Genomic DNA, 15072 nt, shown 5'->3' on the forward strand with positions numbered 1-15072 from the left:
GCGTATTGCTACTACTAATAAGCATCAAAATCTATGCGAGTTGAATCTCACATCTAAAAGGGAGTGGCCCATAATAGGGGTCCTACTACGGACCCCACGACAGACACAAAAGTAAAGCCGAGAGACACATAAACACTAGTATAAACACTGGTATATGGGTATCTTTCAATATTAGATAGAAAAATATTTACATTTTCTGCTTGAACTATTCTTTGTCGGCTGCAAGTTATTTATCTGGGGCAAATGCCGCCGCGGATACTCTGAACCAAGTCCAGTTTTGTCTTTACGCCTCCGAGGCTGTCGTACTCGGACGAGGTCAGGCCTCGTCGGGAGTTGGCCGCGTTTCTGAAGCCGGCGCGGCCCAGGCCGGCGCCCGCTAGGTAGCTGAAGACGGCCATGAAGGCGTTCTCGGGGTCGTTGACGATGTTGTAGACGGCCACGCCCGCGTCGCCTGTAGCACCGATGAGCCGGAGCAGAGAGCGGGCCGTCGTCATTCCCACGGCCCCGACGGCCTCGCCCACGAAGGGGATCCAGAAGAGCAGCCCAGTGATGAAATTGAGGATGAACTCCTCGCGCTGCTTCTTCTCGATCTCGCCGGCCTTCTCGACGATCTTCTCCATGCTCGAGACGGCCTCCTCCGTCGAGTAGCCCGGCAGCGACGTGGCATCCACCAGGTCCGACAGCTCCATCAGGTCGTCCCAATCTCCGTACGCCCGCACGATCTTGAACCGGTCGAGCATGTCGGTTGCCTTGGGGAAGGAGTCGCCGATGATCTCCTTGGGGTTGTAGACTGTGACCTTGTCGGTGAGAGGGTAGTTATAGAAGAAGTTGTTCTGCCTGTCCATGCACTCGTTGACGTGTTCGCCTGCGTACTGGCACCCGTTGTTGACCCGCATGAGCCGCCTGCCGAACTTGATCCACGACTCCTCGATGCCGTACTCGTCTCCAATGTCTTTCCAGAAGCCGTCGGCGTCCTTGAGCGTGAACGTGGCGTTGGGGATCGGGGTTTGGTCGCCGTCCGCTATGGATCGTTGGAACTCCATCTTGGGGCACGCGATATCAACCGTACCCCTGCCATTCTTGCAGTCGCTGCCTTTGACGCAGGTATCGACACAATTGGCATAGCGGCAGCTGTTGCAGCACGTAATGTCCTTGGTCTCTTTGCATGTGAAGTACTGGTCCACCTTGTCGCTGGCCATAAAATGGTTGACTTGAGCGGGGACTTGGTCCGCGACGTATTTCTCATAGATCGAGAACTTGCCGTCGTAGCCGTCGTCGATAAGTTTCTTGTACTTGTTCAAGGCACTTTCTAAAGTGGCAACCTGGACGTCAAGTAGGTATTGCTCAATGCAGTGGGCGGGCATCGAGCCTTTCCGTTGGTCGAGCTGATCAAGCGTGGTGTATGAGCCTTGGCACGGAGACCAATAGTTGTCGTCGATCTCGTATTCGTAATCATCGTCGTAGCCATCGCCACCGCTCCCACTAGACGTCGTTAGTACGGAAGAACACCAGAAGCGCAAGAATGGTGCTGAGACTTACTCCGCAAAATACTGCAAGTCCACGGCCCAGTCGGTAGTGCCCGCGAAGTTGTACGAATCGTAGAACTCAGCCCGCGACTTCTTCATGTCGTCGTCCATGTAGGCTACCCACTCGGTGTCGTTGTAAACCAACATGTTGGAGCCTTCCTTCTTCCATTGCTTGTTGACCTTGCCACTCTGGATGATCTCGTCGATTTCGGCATTGGAGATGTAGCCCCCCGTATCCGTACAACGCCCTTTCGCGGCGTCGGATACGCGGGGTGACCCCGTGAACAGGCATTCCTCAGAGTCGCAACCCGCCTTGGCCATCTTGAACGACCGGCCATAACTAGCCACACCCACGACGACCTTGTTCGAGGCGGCGCCAGCTTTGGTGATCATAGAGAGGGCGTCCTTGGTCTCCGTCTCGTTGACATGGGACCTCAGGCAGTTGCCGGTCTCGCAACCGGGAGAAGTCCACTTGTTGTTATAATCCCACTGGCCATGCAGATCGTACGTCATGTAGATGATGTAATCGAGGTCCTTGGCCATGTTTTTGATAGGGAACGCCTTAAGGTACCAATAGGATGCCGGCGCCGCGAAGGAAACTGATTTGGAAGAGCCGATGGATTTCTTAAGATCGGACAGGAATTCGTAGTAGTTCTTACCATTGATAGGATCATCACTAGGGATGTCGGGAATATCAGGGGCCTGCGTTGTTCACTCATTAGTCCTGCCAATCAGAACAAAAGGGGGAGCGGGTCACTCACTCCAGGATACTCCCAGTCGAGGTCGATGCCGTCGAGATCGTGCTCGTCGACAAATCCAATGAGATTTTTCTTGAACTTGTCGCGGTTGCCAGGCTGGACGGCGGTGCGAAGGATGTTGAAAGTCCCGGGCATGGTGCTGAAGTCCCAGCCACCGAATGAAATGATCTTCTTGACGCCTGTCATACCCTTGAAGATGTCAAACTGCTCCTGGACCTTGCTGATATCAACTGCGAAGTCATTCGGCGTGATATCAGCGAAGGCAAAGTGAATATGAGTGTAAGCATCTGTGTCAATCTGGTCGACATCCATGGTCAAGCACTTGCGGTTGTGGTTCCAAGCCTCAAAGTACGCAACCTTGATCTTCTCAGCCGGCGCAGATCCTTTGATGATATCTCTGCCGCAGTTGCTGACGCCTGATCCCTACGGTCAGCTCGATGCCTTTCTCACAGCGTGGCTCTCGACGAAACAATGTAGCTAGAGGCAGCGCAACTTACATCCGTTCTTTGCTCCCGAGGTTCCAGGCGCACCGGTCTCGGACTTCTTTTCGACGCAGAAGTCATCCGTCGTACCACACTGGCCCCAGATGTTGCAGCAAACATTAAGTGGACACGGGTTGAGCGTGCTCAAGTCGGTTCCTGCGGGCGGCCGTGCTGTATCATTCACCTTTACATAGGTATCCACGTTAGCCCGAGTAATGTCACAATGACTATATGCAGTGGGAAGGGGAACGTTTTCTTACCGTTGGTCCGCAAATAGCGTTCTGTTAAGAAATCCTCATTAGTCAAGGCACTTTAACAAGGCACCTACGAGAAGTAAGCAAGAAAGTACTCACAGGAACGTTCGCTGGCATAGGTGGGCTTCCCGTGCTCACACACATCTTGAAGTCGGGCAAGAGCTTCTCGCAGCCATTCCAGCCCCAGGTTTTCTTGTTGAAGTCCTCCAGGTCTTTCACGGTCAGGTCACGGGATGCCGCTATCTTGGCGCAGTTGTCGTCCTTTATGGTCGTGTACACGGCGCAGTTGCCGTCGGCATCGGGCTTGGGCTTCAAATCCGGCATCTTCCCGGCTGTGCAGCAGACCTGTTGGCCCTCAGCCAAAGTTGAGCATAGATCGGTTTTAGTGTTGGCCTTCGTGAAGTCCGCCGCACTGATACCACACTTGGAGGCTAGCGAGCCGCAGCTATCGCCGTAGACCACGGTTCTTGTCTTGCACGTGCCATCCGAGTTGCCCGGTGGTAGAGTGCTAGGTAGAGTGCCGCTGCTGCAACAGACGATCTCGTCGAGGATGAGGGTGCTGCAGAGGTCCTTGCGATTGTACTTCTCCAAGTCTGCCTGGCTGATCCCGCACCTGTTGGCCACAGCCCAACATCCATCTCCGGATTGGACTTTGGTTGTTTTGCAGTCGGCCCTCTTGATAAGGTGCGACCTTGCCCCGAGGCTTGCGGGCGTAGTGCCAGATGATGCCGCCATATTGCTGCTACTGTTTGACGTGACCTCAACGGGCGAGGGAACACGCAGGGTAACCGACATCCAAGGCTCTCCCACGCCCGGCTTAGTGACACATTCTCCTTCGGCCCATGTCTTGACAGCCTCTTGGATGAATGGGAGATTCGCGACGCTAGCAGCAACAATGCCGAAGCTATAGTCTGCGCCGCGGCTATCGGTACCGCACAGCTGGACGACGGTGGCCTTAGATATGGCCTTCTCCTCTGCGGATTTTAGCAGATTGTTGAGAACATCCGTGCTGTGGCACTAGGTTAGTAATTCGGCCTCTGCGGAAGCGAGCGTGTGGTGCAAACGTAGGCTATGGATGGGGAAAGGGGTAAGAAAAGACAGTTTAAAGGCGCTCGTATTGCGGCATCTATACAAAACGGGCATCATAGGTTTATATGCTAGAAGCTCCAAAGACAGATTTATAGACTAAAGAAGTTCGAACCCCTGAGGTACTTACGTTACTCCGTGTTGATGAATCTCCGCTCCAGCAAAGACGCCAATGGCTGCTGATTGGGAATAGGCAAATTCGACTGCGTTGTGAGCGCAGGAGGGTACCTGCAATGCGAGATGGCGGGAAATCTGATTCCCAGCAGCCAGGAAATGGTTGACAGAGAATTCAGCAGCATTGCTGCCGACTTGTGGTTCGTGCATGTAAATGGAGGCCTCCTCCAGAACACGATTAGACGTTGAACAGAGGGATGCCTTGCTCTCGTCTGCGACGAATGCAGCTTTTACGCCCGAGCCGTAGTCAGCTGTGCATGCTCTCATAGCCGTAGGAGTTGTTTGATCTTCAGCTGTGGTCTTGACCACCATGTTGAGCAGCATCGTCTCGTTACACGACGCCAACTCTGCAGCGTCTGGGAACAAGAACCATTCGGCACTCGAGCTGCTGTCTTTGGTTGTGCTGCATGACACGGGGCACTTTTTGCGCGTATCAAGTGATGCTCGCTGGGCCGTCGCGAGCCACGACTCAAGTTCTGCGGCATCCTCGTCTCGGCGGGAGATTTCGATATGAGAATAGGATGCAAAAGCCTCGGAAGCCAACATGGCCCAAGGAACAAGTAAAGAAGCCCTCATGATGACATGAAACTGCGCAAGCAGGTTCGCTGAGGGGATGAAAGCCTCTGACTCTCTGGCACAAGAGGAAGCAAATATAAGACGGGTGAGAAAGACAGAAGTGACTGAGCACAGGCGAGCTGAGCGAACGTTTAACGGCGGATCTCAGGCATTCGAGCAGCTCAAGATATCGAGGACAAGGCCGGCGAGAATAGCCTTACCATAGACATGGGTTGATGTTATCCTACTAGCACTGCCTGGTTTGCTTCCGCCTCCTTGAATATACAATTCATCTCATCTCCGATACACTCATCTCCACCAACAGGGGTTTAGCAAATGAATCGTCACGAGACAAGAAAAGTGCGGCGAGGGAATGAAGCTAGGATCTCGGTACGTGCTAAAAGATCCTAATGCCCACGTGGCGTAGTAGTTAAACGCCTAGATGTATGTTGGACCCTGCTTGCGTGCCGCAACACAAGTGGGTTCAAATCCCTCTTATGGCAGGCAGAATTCTAGCTCTAATAGACGTAAACGCTATCATCATGGCCATCATAAAAGATCCTAATTCAGCACCTGCGTATTTTACGCCGCAGACTAAACCGTCGCCAAGAGGCGAAATTAGCACCAGGCTGACAACATTCCTATAGTCAATGCAACTATCGACGGAATTGCCTATCGTGCCGGAGATCAAGATTATACGGTAACATGGCGTATACTGGTCCAGTTCTACTTCTAGCAGGGCACGATCGGATGCAGCTTCGCTATGAATTTGAGCCTGGAGGACGGTCCTGGAATTGGGAGCAAACTCATCAATCATTTTTCTTCGCCCATTCTTTGCTTCATCTGGGACTCGACTTCTTCCTTTCTCTATTGAGTCTTGTGCACCAGCAGCAATCATGAAGATTACTATTGTCCTCGTTCTTTCTTACCTCTCCGCAGTCTTAGCCGGAGGGTACCAAGGATGCCTTGAGCGCGTGTTACTGTTCAATGCGTACGAGATTGATGGGCTCAACGATGAGAGGGACCAGACGATCGGCTTCAAGTGCGCCAAAGCGAACACGGTTGACAAAACATGCACTGAGTGGAACGCTTGCAAGCCAAAGAGGAACTCGGGTCGCACCCGGTGCAACTTTGACGAACTCATGGTGTTCCTAGGCAGGGCCCCTACTCCAAACGGTTGGTCCGTCAACGATTCCGATGGGAAGTTGGACCCCGAGGGTACGGCCAAACAATGTTACACGCTCTTCATCAACAGCCCGGGGAAGAACCCCAAGGTGCCCAACTTCCCGCCTTACGTAGCCGTAAAGGATGCGTGGGAGTACAACGACTACATCAAGCGTGTCGGCGACACAGTTAACAATACGTACAAGAACAAAGGGAACAGCGACAACCGGGGCTTCTGGGATAGTTTCGACACGACTGTGAACAAGGTCAGCGAGGCGCGGGCTGGAGACCACGGCCCGTATCTCGTCCGGGAAGCCAAGGCCCAGTTAGGTGGCAAAATGGACATACAAACACAGAAAATAGGAACTGGGAATAATCCTGCTACTGGCGAAGTGTGGGAAACTGTAGATTGGAGAGAGACAGCTAAACAAGCTAAGGACAGGGGCGTGCCTGATGTCGACAAAGAGATTCGGGGATTTCTCAAGAACTTCTACAACGGGACAAACAAACAGGCAAGGGATCACCGCGCAGTCATACAGTCATACAAGCGGTTGACGGACAGGAGCCGGACTTGTCGTTAAGGTGGGCAATTTAGAAGTAGTTACATATGTCTCGCACAGTAGGAATGTTAGAGGAGGCAGAGCATGAGAAAGAAGAATAGGATAGATAGCGCGGTTGTAGTATAAACAGTGAACAGCGATACGATTGTAGATAATACGATGATTGATTTCCCTTCGTGAGATAATTCTTAGCTGGCTGAGACGAGCACTACTAAGGTAGTCATATCTGCTGCCCTCTGCCTAGGCTTCTTCGGCAGCCTCTTCATTTTGTCTAAACACCTCCGCCAGCCTTTCGTCGAGCATCTGTTCCATCTCGAAGCTTCTCATCATCCGGCCATCGTCTGGATCGAAGAACCACAGGTTTTCCGGGGCGCAAGGCCAGGGGTGCTCGTAGGAAGCCCCGTGCCACGCCTCCATCCCATCTCCACATACTACATGGATTTCCTCCGTGTTTACCCAGTCGCGGAGCTCTTTTGATTCAAAGTGGTAGAACCATTCATCCGAGTTTTCGCGCTCGAACCTTAGCCGCTTGATGGATAATGCGACGGGCGCGAAATTTCTGAACCAGGTTTTCCCGATAGAGACCATATCGATGTCCAAGTTTAGCCAGACGTAGCGCGACTCCTCACCGGCGGCGGCCTTGGCCTTAGTGGCAGGGACCTCGAAGAAGGCCTGCTTATACAGGCCCAAGTTACGAGCTTCCTGGCAGGTTTGAAGCATTGCCGGCACCGGCGTGGGCGAGACTAGCCTCTGGACTTTTAGCGGGTTGTCAGGCACGACGCGGACCTCCACGATACGAGGTTCGACTGTCAAGGCCCAGATGCACAAGCGAAGCTCGGCTGGGAGGCGCGGAAATGGATAAAAGGTGAACATTGTTGATGCCTAAGAGCAGGGCTCAACACAGGTAGACAGCTTAGGTAGTCTATGGCCCGTGCCTTGAAGCGGAAGGAGAAAAGCCGCCAAGAATTATCAATAGTCAGCACGTTGGCATACCTGGTGCCTATCCAACGTTGTACAATTCGCTAATCCGTACGATGTGAATGATTTGCGATGGTAAACTAGTAGTTGCTGTACGGCGTAATTCTTCTTGGCAGTCCTTTGTCAGTTAGATTGTCGTGTAACGGCGGCATAATATATATAGTCCTTGACGTAGGATTGATTAAAAGGAGTCGTTAGTTACATCTATGCGGCGTATTTCCCTGTATAGTCCCTAGCGTTGAGCTAATTGAGGAGGAATATGCTGACTCGGTCCTAACTCAGACTCTAAACTACAATTGAACTGACACCGATATGAGCTGGAATATGAGATGCACTTGGCGCCAAGAGAGAAAAGAAGGAGGGAAACATACGAAGCAAGCAAGTGAGAATACCTACCTATAGCCGTGATCTCTGCTTGCGACTCCAGTAGCTGTTGGATTGCCGCTCATCTTCCCGTCGTCTACCTCTCTTACCTTCTTCTTCACTGGCTTACCTAGTAATTCGATTTGCATCAGCGCTACTATGAAGGCCTCCCTTTTGTTTCTGCTCGTGGCGTTTCGCCGCGTCTGCGGTACCCCCAACCCGACGCTTCAATGGGACCCAGAGACGACTAAGGACTGCATCGAATGGTACAACAACAGCGACGGCGAACCGTGCGAATACGTACGCAGTCTGTTTGGGATCGCCCCCGAGGAGTTCCATGAATGGAACCCCTCCGTCGGTCTCGACTGCCAGCCATGGGAGTATCAGTCGTACTGCGTCGTTACCATGGAGAAGATCAACAACACAATCACGACCACTTCATCTTCTTCCTCGACAACGACTGTCTCCACCACCTCTTCAGTCACGCCCGGACCCTCTCCTACCTCCTGGACCGATATGGGCTGTTATGTCGAGGACCCCGTGCTGCCTATCCTCGAGGAGAAATTGAGCCCCGAGGGTGGCGATGCAGCATTGTCTATTCCCAAATGCGAGAACGCATGCTATCTCAAGGCGTATGGCTTTGCAGGCGTGCAGGAGGGGAACCAGTGCTGGTGTGGCAGCTACGTGGGCGGCGAGTGGGCGAGCAACCAGACTTACTGTAACACCACCTGCACCGGCGATAGCAAGATGTTCTGTGGCGGCAAGGGACTGGTCAACGTCTTCAAGGCCGAGCAGAACGAGGCGTCTACTAACACTACTACTACTGCTACTGCTGGGACCTCCAGTACGACTACGGCAACAGGGTCTACTATCAGCGAGACTTAGTCGTCCAGGGCAATCAAGAACCTAGCAATGCTTTAAAGGGTTGGGGTTGACTTGATTGTCCCCCCCCTTGTTTTCCATGTGCATAGGCAGACCTAATCAAAATATAGCACTGGTGGTGATGGAACATATGGCCATTAGGACATCTAGCTGTCTACCTAGGTCAGGGCGTTATAGAAGGACAGGGGGCGAAGGGGGGTATATAAGCAATAGCTCCATGACATAGATATATAAGTAATGTGACGAAATAAGCATTAAATAACATAGCGCTAAGTTTCCTAATTCTCTTTGACTTAGGGAGATATGCGTATGACAATGGAATGAGAAAGGGGTATGTTATACTGTAGTAATAATTAAATACGCACTGTGTGCTATACTGTGGTTGTCATAGTATTGCTATGATCGTAGTTTATGGTGATATCTACCAACCTACGGAGATACTAACCATAGGGACTAGGCTTATGGATAGAAAAATTATCGGGAGGTGGAAATAATTGTTTTCTGCTAAAAAGGAGTGGGAGAATGGTGAAAGACCAACAAGCTTCGAGGAAGAATCAAAGGCAAAAAGATTAGGTACTTTTAACCCCCTATTTACTCCATATTATCAAATGCTCTTACTTTTGATTCACAGAAGAACATTACTAGTCTCTTAAAGAAGTATGCAGTGTATTCCGAAGTAAACCCCTGAGGGTATCCTATCTGCCATTCAGATGTATAAGACAGCTACCTAAAGTATTGACCTCATGCATAAAAAAAGATTGGCTTGAACCATTTCCAATATCATTCGAAATGATAATGACGGTCTTCCTTGTAGGCATTGCGTATCATGACAATGAAAGAGTCTTGATTGTAACATCGAAAGCAACTTTTTGCCCAGCTCCTGTCAACTACCTCACCAATACCAATCCCCACCATCTTCCTCAGATTGGTTGATACAGGCACGGTTGGCCTCAGTGGTGAGGCAATAGATTGCTCCGTCCAACTCTTCATGGAACCGAGACACCCTACGAATCAATAAGCTTCTTGGACGCGGATATCTTCAAAGTCGGAATCGTACCGCTCCTCACCGCGGGTGATGCTGGTGTCGGTGTCGTTGTTTCGGTTTCTGGCCATCCAGCCCCGGATGTAGGATCGCTTGGCCTTAGCCGCCGCAACTTTGACTCTCTTCGTGATGTACTTCGCAGGGGATCGAACGGAGCAATGCCACCAGCTCATGAACCAGATTTGCACGTGTTGACAGACGCCGTCGTTTTCGGCTTGCATTGGGTCCCACGCATCTTTGTCACGAAGTAGTTTGTTCATCATCCTGGCTGAAGGGCATCCGAGCAAGGCCTCCCAAACACCGATGGCTATGATGCCATAGACGATGGCCTTGCCGGCGAACTTGAAGATGGACTTGAAAATAGAAGACATTGTCGAGACGTGAGTATGTCGAAGGGATTGATGTGGTGACTGTTGTTGTGGTATTTAGTTCGCGTGGGTGAGGAGTTCACGCTTGTATTGTGGTAGTTGTGCGTGCTGGAGAAAGAAGTGTAAGATGAAAAACCACTACCAAGGCTGCAAGATTAACAGTTCTAGTACGTGCACTTCAATGCGCCTTCTGTCGTCTCAGTAACACTGGAAGTTGGCAAGATGGTGATCGAGTCAGCCCCTAGTTGACGATGTGGGAAAAACAAAAATCGCCAGGGCGAGCGGCTTTGAATTCATGTCACTATGCAAAAACTGACGACATGTTATATGCGTACTCGTTTTGTTTTTCCTTCTCATGTATAGTAAATCAAGGCATCGAGATTTTCAGATTGGGAGTAAGGAATAACTCTTCGCTGCCTTGCCTTGTTATATAATATTGTAACTAGTACACCCCCTTTTTGTACGCCAACCATAAAAGTTGACGGTATTTAATAATTCCCTTGCTTTCATAAATCCCACTACGTTTCTCTAACACGTTTACGTTTTATTTACCTTAGCACAGTCCTACATTTGTATCAAATACTTACCATCAGAGTAGTAGGGTGCAATATAATAGTAACTTAGGTAGGTATCTGGGTATATCTTTGAGGCAATACTAAACCAGAAAAATCATCAAGACATATCTATTTGCTTACCATCAACTTAATCCACCCCTCTTCTTATATATGATATATGATTTAATGTTTACTACAGGGATTTCGTGCTACATCTTTTCCTGAAACTTTGAATATCTCCTTTTCGTAGGATTTTGCATTTAAGCATTTAGGTCTGTTGTCTTTTCTGATCTAACATTAGGTATTAATCACTTCCTGGGACCTCGTATTAGTTATAAATTCTCATTTATCTCCTCAGTGTCAAGTCCTGAGGCTCATAAGATGCGTCTAAAATGCTTAGAGAAAGGCCAGTCATGTTAGGTAAGTTTTGAATAGGTGCCTAAGGTATTTGAAATTTACAAGTAGTGATTCTGGTCATTCCTTAAGTATTTTTTCTATTTTCACAACTCTCCTTTAGATTAATCATAATAATTCCCGGCCGTATCTAATATATAAAAGCCAGCTTATGGCACCTTAGAACTCACCCAAGATTCATATATCGAGAAATATGATATTTACATTTATCCGATATGCATCATACGAGACAGTCAAGAAGATCCAGGCATTACGTAACTAGCGCCCCTCAATTGTGGCTCGAGCTTTACAGGCCTGCAGGCATCTTTTGGACGTAAATCGACGTCAAGTTTCGACATTAGCTTCGACAAGCTCTCGAAGTAACGACAAAAACTCTCCACTCCGACGCATTTGATGCATTTGATGCAGCGTTGAAGAACAGCTTTGCCACGACACCCGACACCTGACACCCGTTGAAATGTTGACTCCCGCGACAACAGCAACGCGCCTTGGTGTTTTAGGCACTCGTGCCCTCAAATTGCAGGTCGCATTCACGAGAGGGGCAACCTGCCAATATTCCTCACTAGCATCTCGACAATGCACCATCCGTAGCACCAAGTCGATGCCTTCCATCGCAACTCGAGCAGCCGCCAGAAAGCCTGCGCGCAGCATACAGTGCCAAGCTGTTGCCCGTCGCCATGCTTCCACTACGGCCTCTGCGGCAGAAGTCGCTTCAGAATCTTCTACTCCAGCTCTCGATTGGAATACCTTTTTCGTCTTGCGCAAAACGCGGCGCCGCTTCCAGCTCGCCAGCGGTATCTTAACAATGGCAATAGGTGGCACGGCAGGTGCTATCCTGCTTGTAAATATGGACATGGACTGGCTGTTGACCAAGGTCCCAATGGACCCGTTTTTTGCGCTGGGTATAGTGACTATGAGCTTCGCAGGGCTAGGCTGGCTGGCTGGGCCGAGTGTGGGCTCTGCGCTGTTCTACACCTTCAAGAAGGGCGTCAAGAAGCCAATGGCAATTAAAGAGTCCGAGTTCTTTGCGCGCATCAAGAAGAACCGAGTAGATCCTAGCAACAGCTCGTTGAGTGGTAACGCCGGTAAGTTTATCTTCGAAGTCTAAGTTGGGATGGAGGGGATGTTAGGTTCGCTGACATTATTTTGTTTTTTCTAGTCCCCGATTTCTACGGCGAGAAGATCTCGAGCGTGGCAGGTTACAGACAATGGTTAAAAGACCAAAGGGCATTCAACAAGAAGCGAACAAGCTTCGTCTGAGAGGAAAAGTGGTCTCAGGGGATCGGCCCCATGCAAGGGAGAAAATGCATAGTCCACATACTATGATAGGATTACGAGTTTCTTATCACATTAATGAGAGAATATATCTCGACGTTCAGGTAAAAAGCAAAAGCTTCAAACATCAACGGATCGGCGTTCGGTGGCTCTCCCTCCAATGTATCAACAGAAGGAACCGGTATGATTTTGAAATGGAACCCCCCATTCCTATATTGGCGTCGTTAAACTATATGCATCGTCGAGATTGAGCGGTTACGTGAAAGGCATTGTTTGGTCGACGTGATATTTCCAGGCCTTCATGCCTCCCTCGATATCACCTACGAAGCGTGCTCCATTCGCATCTAAGCCCATCTCTTTCAGCCTTCGTGTTACTAACTGGGAATCGTTACCCACTCGGCAGATGACATATATCGGTGCATTAGGCGATAGTGATTCTGGGATATACTCTGGCCCCGAACTCTCGTCGTCGGTAGATTTTTTACTGCGAGTCTGTAAGGTTGAGAAGGGTACATTAATCGCGCCTGGTATACTGGCAATGTCAAAATGCTCCTTCTCGCGGACATCTAGTAGCATGTGATTCATATTGGCCTGTCTCGTTAGAATATCATTGTACTCTGTAGCAGAGACTCTTTCTTCGGGCTTCAATACGGCGACTGGCGTGGTCACCCCACAGAACTGGACGTAATCCAACGAACCAGCTCTTAGTTCGCCTAGAGTTAATGTTGATGCGGAGGAGCAAGCAAAGCAGTTAGGCCTTCGACTCCTCATCCTGATTGACCGGAATGGTGTAGTCGAGGTAGCAGAGAATAAAAGCAAACTCGGCGCGACAGGGTCTTTTAGTGCTGAGCTTAAGTCTTTTCCAACTCCAGCGACGACCAGTTTAATAGCCTCGAGTGCTTGTAGTACGCCCATAATGCCCACAACCGGACCCAAAATTCCTCCTTCGCCACAACTGACTACACTGTCGGCGGGAGGTGGCTTGGGGAAGATGCAGCGGTAGCATGGACCACCTTCCACGGAACCCTGAGCTGCTGGTGGATTATTTAGGATAATTAACTGCCCATCTGTCCGTAAGGCAGATGCGGAGACGAGTGGCTTCTGTAATAATACGCAGATATCAGAAATTAAGTACCGAGATGTCGGGTGATCTGTACAGTCGAGAACTAGATCGTACTTTGAAGCGATATCCTCGGCATTCTGGGGCGTGAGATGTTCTCTATGGGCTACATATGACACGTCCGGATTAAGTGCTCGACAGTATTCGATCAAGCTGTCTACTTTCATCATACCAACCCTCAAAGTGTTGTGTGCGATCTGACGATGCAGATTTGATATTTCCACGGTATCACCGTCAACGACTCCAAGGGTACCGACTCCCGCGCCAGCTAGATATGCGGCGGCCGGACAGCCTAAACCCCCGGCACCAACTACCAGTACCGCGGCAGACTTCAAGCGTATTTGGCCTTTGATGCCGACAGTAGGTAGTATAAGTTGACGGCCATAACGAGAATATTCTTCTTCGCTCAAGGGCCATTTCCATTCTGGAGGATTCGTATTTAGACTCTGAGGGGTTGGTTCAAGTTCTTCTAGTTGTCTTCGCAAGTCTTGAAGTTCTTTCTCCGTCTGAGATATTTTGCGGCGGAGCTGTTCTGCTTTATCCGTTATTGAATCCATGGTGCCCATGTCTCACTAGCGAAGTTGAGGCTGAGGAAATATGCCGAATATTTCGTATATACCTAACCTAGGTAGGTACCTATAAAGGTGCTGTGTGCAGGTATCCGGGTCCTACCTAAAATGGGATGCGGCTATTACTTGAGCACTTGCAGCACAAAAAGATGTAACCTAGGTACCTAGGTACCTAGCTAATGCGATTAGAGGATATCAAATCCCCACTCGGACCGATCCCATATGCTTAAATCTAACCAGAAATTCAGTAGATGCATAAGGTATTAACCTAGACATGTCGTACGAAGTACATTTAAAGGGATACCCTAAATCTTTTCGTCAATTAGCTATTACATATAAAGTTGCCAACTCCCGACTTATAACAGGCCTGGTTTCAATCAACCTGCTAAATAGGAATCTCGGTCAGCATGTCCATGTGAACGATTTAAATCCCAGGGCTCTGGGTCTGCGGCTTACGGTCATCAGCGCGTGGTTCTCTTGCTTCCCACCTTGTTTACGATGTTATTCAAATCACTTGCATATTTATTAATCAACGCTGGAGCTTCTATGCATGCAATGGGTAACATCAACCTTGCTTCGAATACTTGCGAGATAGGACAAGCTCGGATCTGATCTATTCAAGCAATCCGGTCAAGGATTTACATATGTACCTAAGGTACTACATAAACGGTCCATCAAATCCCCCGCTTTGCGAACTACCTCTCGGCGTCCTACCCATTCTGGATGGTCAACCGCCTTAATATGAAATGGGTGTACTGCAGAAGTTTACGAGCCTCTTTTCTAAGACATCATCAGCTGAAGTCCACCGGATGAGATAATGCACAGAGAGAGGTAGAGTTCAAGTGACTCTGACTCTACACACGAGAGCATCCACTCTTCACCTGCTACCACCCAACATGAAAGATGTACTGGGAATTTCATCTAAATAAATATCCGCTACGGACTATA

The 15072-nt window shown here is 49.7% G+C and overlaps 7 protein-coding genes across 7 annotated transcripts; 3 read left to right on the forward strand and 4 right to left on the reverse strand.

Annotated features, from left to right (window-relative positions):
- Positions 1–156: 156 nt before the first annotated feature.
- On the reverse strand, positions 157–5284 carry F4813DRAFT_362658 (putative glycosyl hydrolase, family 18). Its single transcript, XM_049243644.1, has 7 exons — positions 4237–5284; positions 3120–4029; positions 3027–3047; positions 2782–2950; positions 2288–2700; positions 1540–2228; positions 157–1482 (listed from the first exon to the last, which is right to left on the reverse strand). Exons 1-7 carry the CDS (start codon positions 4854–4856, stop codon positions 231–233), a joined length of 4074 nt encoding a protein of 1357 aa, XP_049098608.1. The 5' UTR covers positions 4857–5284; the 3' UTR covers positions 157–230.
- A 305-nt stretch (positions 5285–5589) lies between these two features.
- Positions 5590–6690, forward strand: F4813DRAFT_119534 (uncharacterized protein). The gene has a single exon (XM_049238586.1). It carries the CDS (start codon positions 5732–5734, stop codon positions 6578–6580), a length of 849 nt encoding a protein of 282 aa, XP_049098609.1. The 5' UTR covers positions 5590–5731; the 3' UTR covers positions 6581–6690.
- F4813DRAFT_119553 (uncharacterized protein) lies at positions 6588–7727 on the reverse strand. The gene has a single exon (XM_049238587.1). It carries the CDS (start codon positions 7430–7432, stop codon positions 6800–6802), a length of 633 nt encoding a protein of 210 aa, XP_049098610.1. The 5' UTR covers positions 7433–7727; the 3' UTR covers positions 6588–6799.
- Positions 7728–7747: 20 nt separating this feature from the next.
- On the forward strand, positions 7748–9064 carry F4813DRAFT_362661 (uncharacterized protein). The gene has a single exon (XM_049243645.1). It carries the CDS (start codon positions 8060–8062, stop codon positions 8783–8785), a length of 726 nt encoding a protein of 241 aa, XP_049098611.1. The 5' UTR covers positions 7748–8059; the 3' UTR covers positions 8786–9064.
- A 729-nt stretch (positions 9065–9793) lies between these two features.
- Positions 9794–10195, reverse strand: F4813DRAFT_390354 (uncharacterized protein; the record flags this gene model as incomplete). Its single annotated transcript, XM_049247002.1, has 1 exon — positions 9794–10195. One exon carries the CDS (start codon positions 10193–10195, stop codon positions 9794–9796), a length of 402 nt encoding a protein of 133 aa, XP_049098612.1.
- Positions 10196–11226: 1031 nt separating this feature from the next.
- F4813DRAFT_119557 (Pam17-domain-containing protein) lies at positions 11227–12555 on the forward strand. The gene is made up of 2 exons (XM_049238588.1): positions 11227–12245; positions 12320–12555. Exons 1-2 carry the CDS (start codon positions 11618–11620, stop codon positions 12418–12420), a joined length of 729 nt encoding a protein of 242 aa, XP_049098613.1. The 5' UTR covers positions 11227–11617; the 3' UTR covers positions 12421–12555.
- On the reverse strand, positions 12480–14398 carry F4813DRAFT_119560 (adenylyltransferase). Its single transcript, XM_049238589.1, has one exon. The coding sequence runs from the start codon at positions 14119–14121 to the stop codon at positions 12691–12693; it is 1431 nt and encodes a 476-aa protein (XP_049098614.1). The 5' UTR covers positions 14122–14398; the 3' UTR covers positions 12480–12690.
- Positions 14399–15072: the final 674 nt, after the last annotated feature.

This window comes from Daldinia decipiens (genome assembly GCF_022478715.1).
Source record: "Daldinia decipiens strain CBS 113046 unplaced genomic scaffold F4813scaffold_21, whole genome shotgun sequence".
In the NCBI taxonomy this organism is placed as follows: Eukaryota; Fungi; Ascomycota; class Sordariomycetes; order Xylariales; family Hypoxylaceae; genus Daldinia; species Daldinia decipiens.

What these genes read in the sequence shown, in the direction of transcription:
- F4813DRAFT_119557 (XM_049238588.1), top strand. Translation starts at nt 11,618, where the DNA reads ATGTTGACTCCCGCGACAACAGCAACGCGCCTTGGTGTTTTAGGCACT. An exon ending in CTCGTTGAGTGGTAACGCCG is followed by an intron (nt 12,246 to 12,319) that starts GTAAGTTTATCT and finishes TGTTTTTTCTAG; the next exon opens with TCCCCGATTTCTACGGCGAG.
- F4813DRAFT_362661 (XM_049243645.1), top strand. Translation starts at nt 8,060, where the DNA reads ATGAAGGCCTCCCTTTTGTTTCTGCTCGTGGCGTTTCGCCGCGTCTGC.
- F4813DRAFT_119560 (XM_049238589.1), bottom strand. Translation starts at nt 14,121, where the DNA reads ATGGGCACCATGGATTCAATAACGGATAAAGCAGAACAGCTCCGCCGC.
- F4813DRAFT_119553 (XM_049238587.1), bottom strand. Translation starts at nt 7,432, where the DNA reads ATGTTCACCTTTTATCCATTTCCGCGCCTCCCAGCCGAGCTTCGCTTG.
- F4813DRAFT_362658 (XM_049243644.1), bottom strand. Translation starts at nt 4,856, where the DNA reads ATGAGGGCTTCTTTACTTGTTCCTTGGGCCATGTTGGCTTCCGAGGCT. An exon ending in ATTCATCAACACGGAGTAAC is followed by an intron (nt 4,030 to 4,236) that starts GTAAGTACCTCA and finishes CTAGTGCCACAG; the next exon opens with CACGGATGTTCTCAACAATC. An exon ending in GACTTGCAGTATTTTGCGGA is followed by an intron (nt 1,483 to 1,539) that starts GTAAGTCTCAGC and finishes AACGACGTCTAG; the next exon opens with TGGGAGCGGTGGCGATGGCT.
- F4813DRAFT_119534 (XM_049238586.1), top strand. Translation starts at nt 5,732, where the DNA reads ATGAAGATTACTATTGTCCTCGTTCTTTCTTACCTCTCCGCAGTCTTA.